Below are 19,645 nucleotides of genomic sequence, written 5' to 3' on the forward strand. Positions count from 1 at the left end.
TGAGCCCCCTCACTCGGCCAGATTGTGTTAGTTCCTAATTTTTTGTTTTTTTTTTTTTAAACTCTCATATTTCTACTTGTCTGAATTTTTATTTTTCTTAAAGAATGTACAGCAAAATAATTGCTTGAGAAAGCTATTGAAAGTGTTGTTTGTGTTTGTTTTAACATACTGGGAAAAAAATGGATACCTTTTCTCTGGGATTAAAACATGTATTACATATTAGTAAATCTGTGCTTGGTATTGTGTATTTGGCCTTTGGGGGTTTTTTTAAAGGATTAGAATAATACAGCCATTTGGGACAATTATTGGCTTGTGTATGCATATAGAAGGAAGAATTTCACATCTGTAGAATTTGTAAAAACCATTATGTTAGCAGTAACTGTAGTAACTGAATTTTGGCAAACTTGTTGGACACCTTTGTGTTTTGCTTGGCCTGGCTTTCAGTAAGTAGGTACTTACTTTAAAAAGATAAGTTTCTGAAACTGTCATAATATGTTTTTTCTCCCAATAGGGCATTCTTAGCAGGGTTACAGAGTCTTTTAAGAATATTGTGCCAGGGTGGCTACAAAGATACTTCAACAAGAATGAAGATGTATGCAGCTGTTCAACAGACACAAGCGAGGTTCCACGCTGGCCGGAAAATAAAGAGGACCATCTGATATATGCCGATGAGGAGAGCTCTAATATTACTGATGGGAGAATCACACCTGAGCCGGCAGTCAGTAATACAGAAGGTAAGTAAAATGTGGATATTTTGTCATGAATGATAGGTTTTCATGCCCTAATTTTGAATATATTACCTAGTTATGGTAAATCTAATCAGGCAGTACATAAACCGTGTGGGAGGAGGATGATAATCAGGTTCAAATTGGGTATCTTTTTTTATCAGCGATTTATTTATTTATTTATTTATTTATTTATTTACTTATTTATTTATTTATTGAGATGGAATCTTGCTCTGTTGCCCAGGCTGCTATCTCGGCTCACTGCAAACTCCGCCTCCTGGGTTCTCGCCATTCTCCTGCCTCAGCCTCCCAAGTAGCTGGAATTACAGGCACCCGCCACTGCGCCCGACTAATTTTTTATGTTTTTAGTAGTGACGGGATTTCACCATGTTAGCCAGGATGGTCTCGATCTTCTGACCTCCTGATCCGCCCACCTCAGCCTCCCAAAGTGCTGGGATTACAGGCTTGAGCCACTGCGCCCGGCCCTTTTGTTTTTGTTTTTGTTTTGAGACAGAGTCTCACTTTGTCACCAGGCTGGAGTGCAGTGGCGCCATCTTGGATCTTGGCTCACTGCAACCTCTGCCTGCCAGGTTCAAGTGATTCTTCTTCCTCAGCTTCCCAAGTAGCTGGGATTACAGGCGTGTGCCCCTGTAGCTGGCCAATTTTTTTGTGTATTTTTAATAGAGACGGGGTTTTACCACGTTGACCAGGCTGGTCTCAAAGTCCTGACCTCGGATAATCCACCCGACTCGGCCTCCCAAAGTGCTGGGATTACCAGCGTGAGACACAGTGCCAAGCCAATCCTATCCTTTAAAGCACAAGTTTTAGATTTTGATGAAGCCCAACTTATCTCTGTGTATGTTTCTTTCAGTATAAATATTTTTTCTTTCACTACATGTTTTGAAATACATAATTACAAAACTTTTTGTAGTCGTGTGTTAAAGTCTCAAATAAATAATTGATTTGGATATATGCCCCGTTAATTTTGGTGTGCTTAGCAACATCTCCCTGCCTGATCTGTCTGTAGTAAAAAATAGTGATAATGAAATGGCCCTGAAAGAACGGTTTTTATTTTAGAGAAATGGCAAATCTAATTTTTCTTAGTAATGTTCAACTAAATGTATTCTTTGAATGTCCACTTACTTTTATTAGAGTAACTAAAGTTTTAATATCTGTACTTTTCAAGATTGCTTTTAAATATATTACCAGAAGCCATCTTGAGGTTTTATCTGGTAGATCTCTAAGCTGACTGCCTCTGTGTTACTTTCTTTTCTGGCCGGTGAAAGGGACTCTGGCTTTTCTTTTTCTGTTTTTTTCCCCTCCTGTTTCCTGGTTATGAGATTTGTTTCCTTTTGGTTAGAGAGTTCTGGTATATCTACAGTGACTGTCTTTTCTAAGATGGTTATAGAAACTATCTGTTCTATCCTAATGAGCATATTTGTAAGGATTAACTAACTTGAAGAATTTAGGGGTGAAAGACGTGGAGTTTCTCATTCTCTGTACAGTTTGTGTGTATTTGTATTTTCATGAAAGTAGCAGGTTGAATTTATGCCAAGGTCAACTCACACTGATTTTATTCATTATATTATTAAATGTATAAGGAAGATGTTCTGTTACATGTATATTATACACACGTTTGTGCATAACTTCTAAACTTTATTGTGGAAAATTTTTCAACCTAGAGAAATAAAGAGGATAGTACAATGACAACCCCCTCCCTGCCGACCCGCTGCCCCCAGCTCCCCATCACTGAGCTTCAACAATAATCAAGTCATGGCTGATCTTGTTTACTCTTCCCACATCTATTTCCCTACCTTCCTATCCCCAGCTCACCTGATATATTTAGAAGCAAATTGTGGGCAGCAATTTGATACCTACTTCAAAAACTTAAAAAAATTTTTTTTAATTTTCTTTTTTTGAGCCAAGGTCTCACTCTGTTACACAGGCTGAAGTGCAGTGGCACAATGTCAGCTCACTGCAACCTCCACCTCCTGGCTCAAGTGATCCTCCCACCTCAGCCCCCCAAGTAGCTGGGACTACAGGTGTAGACCACCAGTCCTGGCTAATTTTTTTTTTTTTTTTTTTAGTAGAGATGGGGTTTCTCCATTTTGCCCAGACTGGACTCCTGAGCAGAAGCGATCTGCCTGCCTTGGCCTCCCAAAGTGCTTAGGATTACAGGTGTGAGCCACTGTGCCTGGCCTACTTCAAAAACTTGATAGCATTTTTCTGCCTCATGCTTGTCTTAGATCTGAATCCTGCTATCTTAAACCTTGTAAGTCCCGGTCAGTTCTTGTTTTGTTTTTGTTTTGTTTTCTGAGGTGGAGTCTTGCTCTGTTGTCTAGGCTGGAGTGCAGTGGCGTGATCTCAGCTCACTGCAACCTCCGCCTCCCGTGCAACCTCCGCCTCCCGGATTCAAGCATTTCTCCTGCCTCAGCCTCCTGAGTAGCCGGGATTACAGGCACCCGCCACCACGCCCGGCTAATTTTTTGTACTTTTTGGTAGAGACAGGATTTCACCATGTTGGCCAGACATTTCTTTTAGTCTGCCTTGACCTTTGTCTACTTATTAATACCTGTAGTCACATAAGAGTGACTTATGTGACTCACACATCTTATTAAACTCCCCAATACGATGAATATAGATCTTACTAGATATTACAGAGAAATTGCAGTTCATATTTACTCTGTGAGGCATTACACTTAAATTTGACAGTGCATTCTCAAAACAGTTATGTGTTGCTTAACTATGGGGATACATTCTGAGAAGTACATTGTTAGGCAGTTTTGTCACTGCAAATATCATAGTGTATACTCACACTAACTTAGCCTACTCTTACCTAGGCTGTGTAGCCTATTCCTAGGTTACAAACCTGCACAGCCTGTTACTGTGTTGAATACTGTAGGCAATTATAATAGTGAATATTTGTGTATCTAAACATATATAAGCATAGAAAAGGTACATATGATATAAAAGATAAAAAATGGTATGCTTGTTTAGGATACTTAATCCTAAATGAAGCTTACAGGACTGGAAGCTGCTGTGGGTGAGTCGATGAGTGAGTGTCAGTGAATCTGAAGGCCTAAAAACATTATTGTACAGTCCTGTAAACTTTATATAAACACTGTTCACTTAGGTTATAATTTACTAAAGGATATTTCTTCAACAATAAACCTTTGCTTACTGTAACTTACTTATAAATTTTTGAAATGTAAAAAACTTTTTTACTCTTGTTAAAACAGCTTAAAACATAAACAGATTATATAGCTGAACAAAAATATTTTTAATGTCCTTATTCTCTAAGCTTTTTTCTGTAGTACTGTTTTTTTCCTTAACTTTTAAAACTTTTGTTTACAATTAAGACATGCACACATTAACTTAGCCCTACGTAAAGTCAGTATCATCAATATCATGGCCTTCTGCCCCCCACATCTTGTCCCAGTGGATACTCTTCAGAGGCAGTAACATGCATGGAGCTGTCATCTCCTATGATAACAATGCCTTCTTCTGGAATACTTCCAGAAGGACTTACCTGAGGCTGTTTACAGTTGACTTTTTTTTTTTTTTTAAGGACAAGGTCTCGTTCTGTTACCCAGGAGTACAGTGGCGCAATCATGGCTCACTGCAACCTCAACCTTCCAGGCTCAAGCGATCCTCCCACCTCAGCCTCCCAAGTAGTTGGGACTATAGGCATGTGCCACCATGCCCAGCTAATTTTTAAATTTTTTTTGTAGAGACGAGGTCTAACTGTGTTGCTTAGGCTTGTCTTGAACTGGCCTCAAGTGAGCCGCCTGCGTTGGCCTCTCAAAGTGCTGGGATTACAGGTGTGAGCCACCACCTGGGAGCCAATTTTTTTTTTTTTTAATGTAAGTGGAAGGATAGTATACTCTAATGATAAAAGGTATAGTAAATACGTAAAACAGTTACATAGTCATTTATTAATCATTACCAAGTATAGTATATAGAGTACATAAATGTATGTGCTCTAGTTTTATTTGACTGGCAACACTGGATTTATTCACATCAGCATGACTGCAGACTCCTGAGTAATACATTGCACTAAGGCGTTAGGATGACTATGATGTCACTAGGTGATACAGATTTTTCAGTGTCTTCATAATCTTATGGGACCACTGTTGCATATGTGTTCTGTAGTTGACTGTTTTTCTTTTTTTTTTTTGAGACGGAGTCTTGCTCTGTTGCCCAGACTGGAGTGCAGTGGTGTGATCTTGGCTCACTGCAAACTCCGCCTCCCGGGTTCATGCCATTCTCCTGCCTCAGCCTCTGGAATAGCTGGGACTACAGGCGCCCCTCACCATGCCCGACTACCGGCTAATGTTTTTGTATTTTTAGTAAAGACGGGTTTCAGCATGTTAGCCAGGATGGTCTCGATCTGCTGACCTCGTGATCTGCCCGCCTCAGCCTCCCAAAGTGCTGGGATTACAGGCGTGAGCCACTGCGCCAGGCTAGTTGACTGTTCTTATGTGGTGCATGACTATATATCTGCTGATGAAGTAGTGTCAGATTCTGGAAAGCTAACATGGCAGTCCTAAATAAATTTAATTGTTTACTAAATGTTAATTTTATAAATACATATTTTATTGCACTTTGCACATACTGCATTTTTTACAAATTGAGTTTGTGGCAATCCCATGTCAAGAAAGTTGATCAGTGCCATTTTTCCACCAGCACATGCTCACCTTGTATCTGTTACATTTTGGTAATTCTTGCAGTATTTCAAACTTTTAAATTCTGTATCTATCATGGTAATCAGTGCTCTTTGGTATTACTATTGTAATTGTTCTGGGGTGCCACGAGCCACAGCCATATAAGATGATGAACTTAATCAGTAAATGTTGTGTGTGTTCCGGCTACTCCACCGACTGGCTACTCCCCTTTTCTCTCCCTCTTTCTGGGCCTCCCTATTCTCTGACAATATTGAAATTAGGCTAATTAATAACCTTACAATGGCTTCTGAGTGTTTCAGTGAAAATTAGAGTTCCCCGTCTTTTATCCAAAAGCTGTAAGTACTTAAGTTTAGTGAGGAAGGCATGTGGACAGCTGAGACAGGCCTGAAGCTAGGCCTCTTGTACCAGTTAGCCAACTTGTGAATGCAAAGGAAATGTTATTGATGGAAATTAAAAGTGCTGCTCTAGTTAACACACAAAACATAATAGGAAAACAAAGCAACCAGTTACTGATGTGTAGAAAGTTCGAGTGGTTTGGGTAGACGATCAAACTAACTACAACGTTCCCTTAAGCCAAAGCGTAATCCAGAGCAAGCCCTAACTGCCTTGAATTCTGTGAAGGCTGAGAGAGATGAGGAAGCTGCAGAAGAAAAGTTGGAAGCCAGCAGAGATTTATTCACGAGGTTTAAGGAAAGAATCTGTCTCTATAACATAAAAGGGCAAGGTGAAGCAACAAGTGCTGATGTAGGAGCTGCAATAAGTTATCCAGAAGATTAGCTAAGAGCACTGACGAAGGTGGTGTATTAGTCCATTTTGCATTCTGTAAAAGAATACTCGAGACTGGGTAATTTATAAAGAAGAGAGGCTTATTTGGCTCATGGTTCTGCAAGCTGTGTGGGCATGGCACCAGCATCTGCTTGGCTTTTAGTGTGGTCTCAGGAAGTTTTTACTCATGGCAGAAGGCAGAGTGGGAGCAGGCATATCAGTCACATGGAGAGAGAAGGGAGCAAGAGCACAGAGGTCCCAGACTTTTTAACAACCAAATATCACTTGAGGCCATTACCCTGGGGAGGATACCAAGCCATTCATGAGGAATCTGCCCCCATGACCCGAAAACTTCCCATTCGATCCCACTCCCAACATTGGGGATCACATTTCAACATAGGATTTGGAGGGGACAGACATCTAAACTGTATCAGATGACTATGCTGCACAACATATTTTCAGATGAAACGTGGTCTCCTGTTGGAAGAAGATACCATCTAGGATTTTGATAGCCGGAGAAGAGATGTCAATGCCTAGCTTCAAAGGATAGGCTAACTCTCTTATTAGGGGTTAATGCAACTGGTGACTGTAAGTTGAAGCCAATGCTTATTTACCATTTCAAAGATCCTAGGGCTCCTAAGAATTATGCTAAATCTACTCTGCCTGTGCTGTGTAATTGGAACAACAAAACCTGGATGATGGCACATTTATTTACAGCATGGTTTACTGAACATTTTAAGCCCGTGTTGTTGAGACCTCTTGTTTGGGGACAAAAAGATGCTTTTTGAAATAGCACTGCTCATTGATAGTGCGTCTGGTCACCCAAGAGCTCTAATGAGATGTGCGTGGAGATTCATGTTGTTCTCATGCTTAATAATACAATGTCCATTCTGCAGCCCATGGATCAAGGAGGCATTTTGACTTTCCAGTCTGATTATTTAAGAAATACCTTTCATATGGCTATAGCTGTCATAGTCATTCCTCAGATAGATCTGGGTAAAGTAAATTGAAAACCTTTTGGAAAAGATTCACCATTCTAGATGATATTAAGAACATTCGTTGAGTTTCAAGTCAAGGCTAACTGGGGGGAGAAAAATCATTTGTGATTTACGGGAGGAGGTTCAAATATTAACATGAATAGGAGTTTAGAGAAAGTTGATTCCAATCCCCATGGATAACTCTGAGGGGTTCGGGACTTCAGTGGAGGAAGGAACTACAAATGTTAGAAATGTGGTGGAAATAGAGAACTAGAATTAGAAGTGGAGTATGAAGATGTGACTGAATTACTGCAGCATCTTACACTCAAACTTGAATGGATGAGGAGTTGCTTCTTAGGGATGAGCAAAGAAAGTGCTTTTTTTTTTTTTTGAGACAGTCTTGCTCTGTTGCCCACTCTGGAGTGCAGTGGTGCAATCTCAGCCCACTGCAACTTCTGCCTCCTGGGATCAAGCAATTCTCCTGCCTTGGCCTCCCGAGTAGCTGGGACTAAGGCATGTGCCACCATGCCCAGGTAATTTTTTGTATTTTTAGTAGAAATGGGGTTTCACCGTGTTGGCAAGGATGATCTCTAGCTCCTGATCTTGTGATCCGTCCCTCTTGGCCTCCGGAAGTGCTGGGATTGTAGTTGTGAGCCACCACGCCTGGTGAAAGTGGTTTCTTGAGATGGAATCTACTCTTGGTAAAGATACTGTGCACATTTTTAAGATTACAGAATAATATAGAATATTACATAAACTTAGTTGATACAGCAGCAGCAAAATTTGAGAGGACTGACTCCCATTTTGAAAATTCTGCAGTTGGAATGCTATCAAAAACATTGCATGCCACAGAGAAATCTTTTGTTAAAGGAATAGTCAATCGATGAGGCAAACTTCATTGTTGTCTTATTTTAAGAAATTGCCACCACCACCCCAGCCTTTAGTACTCATCACCCGGATCAGTCAGTAGCCATCAACATTGAGGCAAAGACCTGTTACCACCACCTAAAAGATTATGACTTTCTAAAGGCTCAGCAGATTGTTATTTGTTAGCAATTATTTTTTTAAAGTAGGTACATTGTTTTTATTGTCATAATGCTATTGCACACTTAATAGGCTATAGTGTAGTGTAAACATAACTTTTGTATGCCCTGGGAAACAAAAAACGGTGTGACTCACTTTACATTCTCCTCCTCACCCTCCCCTCCCAGGTAGCTGGGACTACAAGAGCGTGCTGCCATGCCTAGCTATGTTTTAAAAATTTTTAGTAGGGGTGAGGCCTCACTATGTTGCCCAGGCTGGTCTTGAACTCCTGGCCTCGAGTGATCCTCCTGCCTCAGCCTCCTAAAAGTGCTGGGATTATAGGCATGAGCCACCATACCTGGCCTGTGTTGGATTTCTTTTTCCTCTTTGGTGTCTGTATATACTAGATGTAGTTGATGTCTGCCAAGAGTTGGAAAATTATGCTGTTACTTTTCTCCTATAGGAGAAACTGATGCAGGGATGAGAGAATGGGATAAGTAAAAAGCATTTTCGTAGTATAATATACTACAGTAATATTGGAATACTTGATACCCCAGGAAACATTTCAGCCTATGTGTATGTAAATCCTGATTGCAGATAAATTGAAATATTTATTATGTGTAAATGCTGATTGGTTTAGATACCTCTGCCAGTGGATTTCTAAGCCCCAGACAGTATCTCTGGTGTTTTGTTTTGTTTTATTTTGTTTAGTTTAGTTTAGTTTAGTTTTGTTTTGTTTTGAGACAGATTCCTGCTCTGTCACCCAGGCTGGAGTGCAGTGGCATGATCTCGGCTCATTACAACCTCTGCCTCCTGGGTTCACGCCGTTCTCCTGCCTCAGCCTCCCAAGTAGCTGGGACTACAGGCACCCACCACCATGCCTGGCTAATTTTTTGTATTTTTAGTAGAGATGGGGTTTCACCGTGTTAGCCAGGATGGTCTCTATCTCCTGACCTCGTGATCTGCCTGCCTCAGCCTCCCAAAGCCTCCCATTACAGGCGTGAGCCATCACACCCGGCCCAGTATCTCTGTTAACCTGAGTCCTCCTGATAATAAATTATCATATATAAAATAAATTTACATATTCTATCAGATTTTTAAAATAGGATTTTTAATGAATAATTATTTTAAAAAATTATTGTCTTTTTAACTGCGATGGAATCGCGGTAAAATATATATAACATATAATTTATGTTATTTTGCAGTGCACTGTTCAGGGACTTTAAGTATATTCTCATTATTGCGCAACCATTACCACTTTTCATCTAAGAGTTTTTCATCTTACAAAACTGAAAGTCTATACCCATTGAACAATACCCCCTCATTTCCTCTCTCCCCTCAGGCCCTGCCAGTCACAGTTCTACAGTACTCTCTCTGCTAAGTACTTCATGTTAATTAATGTTTATCTCATGTACCTCATGTTTTCATACAGCATTTGTCTTTGTTATTGGCTTTATTTCATTTAGCATAATGCCTTCAAGGTTATTCATGTTGTAGCATGTATCACAATTTCCTTTTTAAGGCAGAATAATATATTGAATGTATATATCACATTTTGCTTATCCATTTGTCTGTTGATGGAGATTTGAGTTGCATCTACCTATTGGCTCTTGTGAATGATGCTGCTGTGAACATGAGCACACAAATCTCTTTGATACCTTGCTTTCAGTTCCTTTGGGTATATACCCAGAGTGGAATTGCTAGATCATAAGGAAATTCTGTCCTTAATTGTTTGAGAAATTACTATTTCCGGAGTGGCTGCACTGTTTTATATTCCCACTGACAGTGTACAATTTCTTCACATTCTTACTAACATTTATTTTCCCTTTTCTTGTTAATAGCTGCCCTGATGGGTATGAAATGTTATCTCACTGTGGTTTTAATTTGCATTTCTCTGATGGTTAGTGATGTTGAACATCTTTTCATATACTTTTTGGCCATCTGTCTGTAATGTTAGAGAAATGCCTATTTCGGTTCTTTGCCCCCTTTTTAATCAACTTCTTTTTTGGGGGGAGGGGGTTGTAGGAATTCTTTTTTATTTTTTGCTTGGATTTACCTTTTTTAAAAGTTTATTTGTAATTATTATAGATACATAATATTTGTACACACATATGGGGTACATGTAATATTTTGATATAAACATACAATGTGTACTGATCAAATCAGGGTAATTGGGATGTCCATTACCCCTAGAATTTATTATTTCTTTGTGTTAGCAACGTTCTAATTCCACTGTTTTAGGTATTTTGAAATAAGATGATGAATTGTTGTTATATTTGCTGTATTGTATGCTACCAAACACTAGATCTTACTCCTTCTAACTGTATTTTTGTGTCCTCTGTTTATCTCCCGTTCACCACAGCCCTTTCTATCTTCTGGTAACCATCATTCTGTTCTCTGTCTCCATGAGTTCCCTACTGGTAATCGTCATTCCATTCTCTGTCTCCATGGAACAGTCCCCCCCACCCCCCCTTTTTTTTTTAAGCTGTCACATTTGGGAACATGTGATAGTTGTCTTTTTGTGCCTGGCTTATTTCACTTAATGTGATGTTCTGCATTTCCATCTATATTGTTGCAAATGGCAAGATTTAATTCTTTTTTTTTTTAATGGCTGAATAATACTCCATTGTGTATATGTAGCACAGTTTCTTTGTCCATTCATTTGTGGATGGATACTTAGGTCAATTCCACATCTTGGCTATTGTGAATAGTGCTGCAGTAAACATGTGAGTGCAGATTATCTCTTTGATATACTAGTTTCCTTTATCCTGGATATATACCCAGCAGTGGGATTGCTGGATCATATTGCGGTTCTACTTTTAGTTTTTGTGAGAAACCTCAATGATGTTCTCCATAATGGTTGTACTAATTGACATTCCCACCAACACCAGTGTACAAGGATTCTCCTTTCTCTATATCCTCACCAGCATCCATTATTGCGTTTTTGATAAAAGCCATTTTCACTGGGGGTTGGAGTTCTTTCTATGTTCTGGATATTAATCCCTTATCACATATATAATTTGTGGATATTTTCTCCCATCCTGTAGGTTGGCCTTTTACTCTGTTGATTACATCCTTTGATGCATAAAAGTTTTTACATTTGATGTAGTCCTATTTGTTTTTGTTTCTGTGGCCTGTGCTTTTAGTGTCATGTTTAATAAATCATTGTCAAATCTCATGTCCTGAAAATCTGTTTTCTTCTAAAAGTTTTTTAGTTTTGGGTGTTATACTTTGGTCTTTAATCCATTTAGAGTTAATTTTCGTATATGGTTCAAGATAAGGGTTCATTCTTTTCCATGTGGATATCCAGTTTTTCAAACCATTTAATGAAGAGACCATCTTTTTCCCATAGAGTGGTCTTGAAATCCTTGTTGAAGATCGTTTGATCAAATATGGTAGTTTGTTTCTGGGCCCTGTGTTCACTTGCATGGTCTATATTGTTTGTCTTTATTCTAGTATTACAGACCACAGGCCCTTTGGTTTCCCATGTAATGGAAATTAACACTGAGCCAAGCAGATTTCCCAGACAGGACTTTTATTTCAGGGCTTCTGCTTGAGCACAAGGGAAACAATGGAGGTGAGGCTCAAGGATCCTCTTCCTGGCTTCCCAGAAAAAGCCAGCAGGAATTTTTTTATTAGGCAAAGCACAGGAATTGACATGGAGTAAGATATGCAGGCTGGGCTGGGCAAAGCACCTACAGGGTAGGGTATGCAAGGCAGCATATCTGGTTGCGATGATTATCTCCAGTAGGGGTCTGGCTGGTGGCAACAATGCTGTAAATCAATTATTTCGCATTCCTTCCTGAGGTGGACTTTGCAACCTTGGTTTGGTTTTGGATCTCCTAAGACCAATTCCTGGAATTCTTTAAAAGGTATGGTTACACATTATGAGAGCACCGAAGAATGGCTGTTTTCTTTGTGTGTGACTAAACCCTCAGGGTTAGCATGTATAGTATCAGCGAGGTGATGTTATGGGTTTTGTGAGGAGGAGAAAAAAAAAAATAAGTGAAGGAGAAACAACATCCCACCTCCTGTTTTCTCTCACCAGTGCCACATTGTTTTCATTACTGTACTTCTGTAATAAATTTTAAAATCAGAAAGCATGAGACCTCCAACTTTGTTGTTTTTAAAGATTATTTTGGCATTTTGAGGTTCCTTGAGATTCCATATGAATTTTAGGATGGGTTTTCTATTTCTGCAAAAAACGTCTTTGGGATTTAGATAGAGACTATTGAATCTGTAGATAGATTGCTTTGAATAGTATTGACATCCCAAGAATATTTAGTCTTGTAGTCCACGTACATGGGATATTTTTCCGTTTATTCATGTTTTCTTCCTTTTAGTACTATTTTGTAGTTTCTATATACACATCTTTTACCTTGGTTCGTTCCTAAATATTTTATTCTTTTTGATGCTATTATAAATGAAATTGTTTTCTTAATTTACTTTTCAGATTGTTCATTATTAGTGCATAGAAACAAATTTTTTTGTGTGTTGATTTTTGTATCCTGGTACTTGGCTAAATTTGTTCTAACAGCTTTTGACTGAATCTTCACTGTTATTTACATGTCAGATTATATCAACTGCAAACATGACTTTTTACTTTTTCTTTTCCAATTTAGATGTGTTTTATTTATTTCTCTTATTGCTGTGACTAGAATTTACAATACTGTGTTGAATAGAAGTGGGGAAAGTGAGAAGCTTTGTCTTCTGGTCTTAGAGAAAAATCTTTCAGTCTTTTATCATTAAGTATGATGTTAGTGTGGTTTTGCATATATGGCTTTTATTATGTTGTAGTTTCCTTCTAGTCTTAGTTTGTTGAGTGTTTTTATCTGCAGCTTGCTTTATTTTTTGTTACAGTACTTTGGAACTAAATAATCTAGAATTGTTTAATTGTTTAAGGATTTATGAGATAGTCTTGCTATATTGGTCAGGCTGGAGTGCAGTGGTGCCATCAGAGCTCACTGCAGCTTTGAACTCCTGGGCTCAAGTGATCCTCCCACCTCAGCCTCCTGAATAGCTGGGACTGCAGGTGTGTGCAACCACACCCAGCTGACTTTTTAAATTTTTAGTAGAGATGAAGTCACAGTTTGTTGCCCAGGCTGGTCTCGAACTCCTGGGCTCAAGTGATCCTCCTGCCTTGGCCTCCTAAAGTGTTGGGACTACAGGCGTGAGCCACTGTGTCCAGCCAAGACAATTTTTTAGGAAGATAGCACACAGAAGAACACTGCAGAATGGTAAATACAGTCTAGCAGCACATCACAAAATACTTACTGAGGAGAGCATTAATCAAGGAATGCAAGTAGTCATTCAGGATTTAATATAGTTTACCATGTTACTAGGTAAAATGATCTTATTTTTGCTTTTTAGTAAATAGACATTTGCTAAAATTTAAAATTCACTCTTTGTTTCTATTTGGAGTTTAGAAACTGTTACTTCCTTAGCATGTCAGTTTTTCAAACCAAAGACAAGAATCTTTTTTTTTTTTTTTTTTTTTTTTTAGACAGAGGGCTCTGTCAACCAGGCTGAAATGCAGTGGCACGATCTCAGCTCACTGCAACCTCTGCCTCCCAGGTTCAAGCGATTCTCATGCTTCAGCCTCGCAGGTAGCTGGAATTACAGGCATGTGCCACCATGCCTGGGTAATTTTTATATTTTTAGTGGAGATGGGATTTTGCCGTGTTGGCCAGTCTGGTCTTGAACTCCTGATCTCAAGTCGTCTGCCTGCCTTGGCCTCCCAAAGGATTACAGGTGTGAGCCACTGTACCCAACCTAGAATCATATTTAATGGTGAAACATTAGAAGCAATCTCATTAAAGTTGGGAATAAGGTAGAAGTCCATTATCACCACTTCTAGATTTTAAGAATGTAATTAGTTATGGGGATGTGGTAATATGTTAGAATAAGAAAACTGTAGCAATTGACACAAAGTTAATATTGAAAAATACCTGACCACTCTCTTGTTTAAGCAGTAGCCAATTAGAAAACATGAAAGAAGAAAGGATCCCATTTGCAGTATCAGACAATTGGGAGGTGGAGGTTGCAGTGAGCTGAGATTGCCACTGCACTCTAGCCTGGGCGACGGAGTGAGACTGTCTCAAAAAAAAAAAAAAATCATATACTTTAACAAGAAGTGTGTCACACTCTAGAAGAAGAAATTCTCTTAAGTACCACTCAGGGTCATAAAGCGGATCTGAACCAAAGGAAAGGTGGGTAGAAAAGCAGTGTTGGGAATGATATCAGTTCTTTTTAAAAACCTTAAATTCAGTGTGATCCTAGTCAAAATAATTTTAAGGGCTCTTTTAGGAACTTTGAATATATTCCAAATAGCTGCTTTAAAGTCTTGTTATGCTAAATATTTTAAGGTTTTTGTCTGCTACCTTTGGTTAAAGTTTCTAACACCTACTCTCCCCTATCCCCCTACCCTGTGCATCGATCAGTTTTCTTTTTTCTATACATTGAGTTTTGACTATATTGGCATTTTGAATGATAATGTGTAGAGACTCTTGGTTCTGTCATCTTCCTCTGAAGAGTGTTGGTTCTTGTTTTTAGCAGGCAGTTCAGTTAATGATAATTTTGAACTTTCGTAGTTGTCGTTTTGTGCTGTGTTAATGTATATTTGTGGGAAGTCCAGGGTGTTTCCTAAGCCTCCCAATATGGTGGGCCTTAGCCTCCAAGCTCCGTCTCCCCTGTGGCTTTTTAGGAGAGATCTGTAGTATATCTTACTTTAGTTATATACTCACTCCTTATTTTTAAGGGGGAACCTTTTGGTATATCAGCTGAATGCCATTGTTAATGAGATCTCTAAATTCTGGCGGCCCTAAAACTTGAGAGTCTTCAGCATTGTTTTTTCCCCTAGCACGGTACACTGTCTGGTATCTCTGTTTTCTCAACTCCATAGCAGCTGCTGCGTAAGGGTTAGGTGGTCTTGCTATGAGTATGTACAGCCTGTCCGCTCACTGGACACTCCCATGTGGATTTCTGGGAGACCCTCTCTGCACAGCTCCCTACTCTCCAGTGCCCTGAATTCGGATTTCTTCCTGCTCTGCGTTACTTGACTTTAGGTGTCTGTTCAAGGTCTGAAAATGTTCTTAGCTGAGTAATCGTAGGGCTCACCTTGTGAGTTTTTGTGCTGCTTTCCACTATCTGAAAGCAGTAGCCTCATATTTTTTCTCCAGTCTTACAGTTGTTTACAGTAGAAGGGCTGATCTGGTCCAGTTATTCCATCCTAACTGGAGGCCTCTTTTTGGGGAACTCTAGAAACAATTCTAAAGTTTTTGAAAATGTCCCTGAAAACAAATAAATTCTGAAAAAGAATTTATTTTAATAATTTCATATTTTAATAAAGGGAAGGTGGGGTGCAGTAACTTCAACAGACATTAAATTTATTCTAAAGCATAATATTTAAAACATTTGGTACTCATACGGAAGTATAAAGATACATCATTAGAGGAAGGGAAGGAATAAAGAGTCTTGGAAGTTAGTATGGTTTAGTATGTGGTAACAGTGGCTTCTCAATCATTGAGGAAAGGATAGCTTATTTAAGAGATTACCTTAGGTTATAAACAGGCTAACCATTTGGAAAACAGTGAAGCTGAATCCTTTCTTTACTCCTGCATCATAACTAATTTCAGATGGGAGTCAAGATTAGACATATTGAAATAAAAGCGACAGTATCAAAATATGGGTAAAACTTATTTTTTATGGTCTCAGAATGATAGGACTATAAATAAGGCACAGGTTATTTTCTGTATTACAAAATACACCATCAAAAAAGTGAATGGGTTTAATCAACTGGCAAAAAATAGTTGTATTTCAACTGTTGTATCATATCACATCACTCTTACTGGTTTAAAAAAATTAGCCCTCATTTAAATTAATTTTAGTTGAAACTTTGTTTTGGCTAGGAGTATGTTATATTGGGCTTATTATGGGAGGCCTCAGTGATTTGAATTGAAGCTATTATATACTATAATGTGTTTTCTTAAAGTAAAAACTATTTGTGGTAGCATGTTGCTCTAAGTTGTATATTCATAATATTAATACTTTTCTTTTAAGAACCTTCAACAACTAGTACTGCTTCAAATTATCCAGATGTGTTAACAAGGCCTTCTCTTCATCGGAGCCATCTGAATTTCTCCATGTTGGAATCCCCTGCATTACACTGTCAGCCATCTACATCCTCGGCATTCCCAATTGGCAGTTCAGGATTTTCCCTTGTAAAGGAAATTAAAGATTCTACCTCTCAGCATGATGATGATAACATCTCAACTACTAGTGGTTTTTCTTCAAGAGCTTCTGATAAAGGTATTCTTGACATGTGGTAGTACATAATTTGGGTAGTAAAATTAAATTTTATGGGATTTTTTTTTTCCTGACTTGGATATAATTTTTGTATTTACAGAAATCTAGGATCTTGTATTGGTGTTATCACTATGAATTATGTAATTTTGTTTCAGATATAACTGTTTCAAAGAACACTTCATTGCCACCTCTGTGGTCCCCAGAAGCTGAACGTTCTCACTCACTCTCGCAGCACACTGCCACCAGCTCAAAAAAACCAGCATTCAACTTGTCTGCCTTTGGAACACTTTCCCCTGTGAGTACTAACTGGGTTGGATTTAATCACATTAGAGTGTTTATTTTATTTATATATATATATATATATATATATATATAAATATATATATTTACAGGTGTGCCTGGTTTTTTTTTTTTTTTTTAGACAAGAGTCTTTCTCTGTTGCCCAGGCTTGAGTGCAGCAGCACCATCTTAGCTCCCTGCAGCCTCCACCTCCTGGGTTCATATGGCTTATAATTTATCACTGTGTTTCTGTGCAGTCACTTGGGAATTCTTCAGTCCTTAAAACCAGTCAGCTTGGAGACTCTCCTTTTTATCCTGGAAAAACAACATACGGTGGGGCAGCGGCTGCTGTAAGACAGTCTAAACTGCGAAATACACCTTATCAGGTAGGTTCCAATAGAAGGGTTGATGACCTTTTTTTTTTTTCACTTTAACTGGATAATAAATTACTTTGTGCTAAAAAATAGTTTTGATTTCTTTATTTTTATTTTTTATTTTTTGAGGCAGAGTCTTGCTCTGTCCCCCAGGCTGGTGTGCAGTGGCATGATCTCGGCTCACTGGAAGCTCCACCTCCCAGGCCCACGCCATTCTCCTGCCTCAGCCTCCCGAGTAGCTGGGACCACAGGTGCCCACCACCGCGTCCGGCTAATTTTTTGTATTTTTAGTAGAGACGGGGTTTCACCGTGTTAGCCAGGATGGTCTCGATCTCCTGACCTTGTGATCTGCCCTCCTCAGCCTCCCAAAGTGCTGGGATTACAGGCGTGAGCCATCGCGCCTGGCCGATTTATTTTTTATTTTCTTTTATTTATTTATTTTTAAGATAGGCTTGGCTCTGTCGCCCAGGCTGGAGTATGGTAGCATGATCTAGGCCCATACTGCAACCTCTGCCTCTTGGTTTCAACCGATGCTCCTGCCTCAGCCTCCCAAGTAGCTGGGAGTACAGCCACACGCCACCATGCCCAGCTAATTTTTTATGTTTTTAGTAGAGACAGGTTTCACTGTGTTGGCCAGGATGATCTTGATCTCTTGACCTTGTGATCCCCCATCCTCGGCCTTTCAGCGTGTTAGGATTACAGACGTGAACCACTGTGCCTGGCCAGTAGTTTTGATTTAATATTATTCTTTGGGAAAATAACAGCTCTAGGTTATATTTTTTTCATTTAGCATAAGTAGACATTATTTAGACGTATGTGAATGTTTTATGTATTAGATATGTGTGTGTATCTCAAGAAATGTGATTCTTTTTTTTAAATGAGGTATAAATTACACATATTAAAATTTACCATTGTTTTATAGTATTTGAGTTTTAACAAAACACATTATTATGTATATAACCACTTCTGCAATCAAATATTGATCAGACATTTTCATCAACCCAGAACATTACCTTATGTATCTCTTGAGTCAGTCCTTCCTCCTCCTACCACCCTCTGGCAACCACTGATCTGTTTTCTTTCTCTGTAGTTTTGGCTTTTCCAGAATGTCATATACATTTAGTCATATGTAGCCTTTTGAGTCTGGCTTATTCTACTAAGCATAATGCATTTGAGATTCATCTGTTTTTGCATCTTTTTTTTTTTTTTTTTTTGAGATGGAGTCTCGCTCTGTGGCCCAGGCTGGAGTGCAGTGGCCGGATCTCAGCTCACTGCAAGCTCCGCCTCCCGGGTTTACGCCATTCTCCTGCCTCAGCCTCCCGAGTAGCTGGGACTACAGGTGCCTGCCACCTCGCCAGGCTAGTTTTTTGTATTTTTTAGTAGAGACGGGGTTTCACCGTGTTAGCCAGGATGGTCTTGATCTCCTGACCTCGTGATCCGCCCGTCTCGGCCTCCCAAAGTGCTGGGATTACAGGCTTGAGCCACCGCGCCCGGCCTGTTTTTGCATCTTTTAATAGTTCCTTTTTATTGCTGAGTAGTATGGTTAATACAGTTGGTTTATTATTCACTAGTGAAAAGACACTGAGTTGTTTCCAGTTTCTGACAATTATGAATGAAGCTGCTGTGAATGTTTTTTGTGAGCATTCATTTTCATCTCTTGGGTAAATACAAATACCTAGGAGTTGAATTGATGGGTCATATGGTAAGTATTCAGTAAACTTCATAATAAACTGCCAAACCGTTTTCCAGAATGGCTGGTACCGGGTTTGGTTCTGACTAGTAATGTACGAGTTGCTGTGCATCCTTGTCAGCACTTGGTGGTGTCAGGTTTTTTTGTTTGTTTTTGCTATTCTAGCAGGCATGTAGTGGTAACCCCAACTTGTGATTTTAATTTGTACTTCCCTAGTAACTAATGATGTTGAATGTCTTTTCAGGTGTTTATTTGGTGCTTATTTGCTATCAGCCCATCTTTTGGTGAAATATCTTCTTTGATGAAGTCTCTGTTCAAATCTTCCACCCGTTTTAAAATTGGGTTATTTTCTTAATAAATTTTGAGAGAGTTCATTTTTCAGGGTACAAATACTTTGTTATATGTTTTGCAAATATTTTCTCCCATTCTGTGGTGTATCTTAACAGTGTCTTTTGAAGAACAGATTTTTTTTTTTTTTTTTCCTGAGCCAGAGTCTTGTGCTGTCGCCCACGATTGAGTGCAGTGGTGCACTCTCTGCCTCCTGGATTCAAGCAGTTCTCTGCCTCAGCCTCCTGAGTAGCTGGGATAACAGGTGCCTGCCACCATACCCGACTGATTTTTGCACTTTTAGTAGAGATAGAGTGTCTCACCATCTTAGCCAGGCTGGTCTCAAACTCCTGACCTCGTGATCCACCCGCCTCGGCCTCCCAAAGTGCTGGGATTACAGGCATGAGCCACCACACCCGGCCAGAAGTTTTACTTTTGTTGACATCTCTTGTGTGTGTGTGTGTGTGTGTGTGTGTGTGTGTGTGTGTGTGTGTGT

General features: G+C 39.2%; 1 protein-coding gene across 3 annotated transcripts in view; it reads left to right on the forward strand.

Moving 5' to 3' along the window:
• The window catches only part of NUP153 (nucleoporin 153), a 94,087-nt gene that overhangs the window by 18,562 nt on the left and 55,880 nt on the right, over positions 1-19,645 (forward strand). For all 3 annotated transcript variants that reach the window (XM_023209796.1, XM_023209797.1, XM_023209798.1), the window contains exons 2-5: positions 512-734; positions 16,234-16,482; positions 16,635-16,774; positions 17,016-17,144. In XM_023209796.1, the coding sequence (XP_023065564.1) occupies positions 512-734; positions 16,234-16,482; positions 16,635-16,774; positions 17,016-17,144 (741 nt within the window). The remainder of the gene's footprint in view (positions 1-511; positions 735-16,233; positions 16,483-16,634; positions 16,775-17,015; positions 17,145-19,645) is intronic.

Source organism: Piliocolobus tephrosceles, chromosome 5 (assembly GCF_002776525.5).
Source record: "Piliocolobus tephrosceles isolate RC106 chromosome 5, ASM277652v3, whole genome shotgun sequence".
Taxonomy (NCBI): Eukaryota; Metazoa; Chordata; class Mammalia; order Primates; family Cercopithecidae; genus Piliocolobus; species Piliocolobus tephrosceles.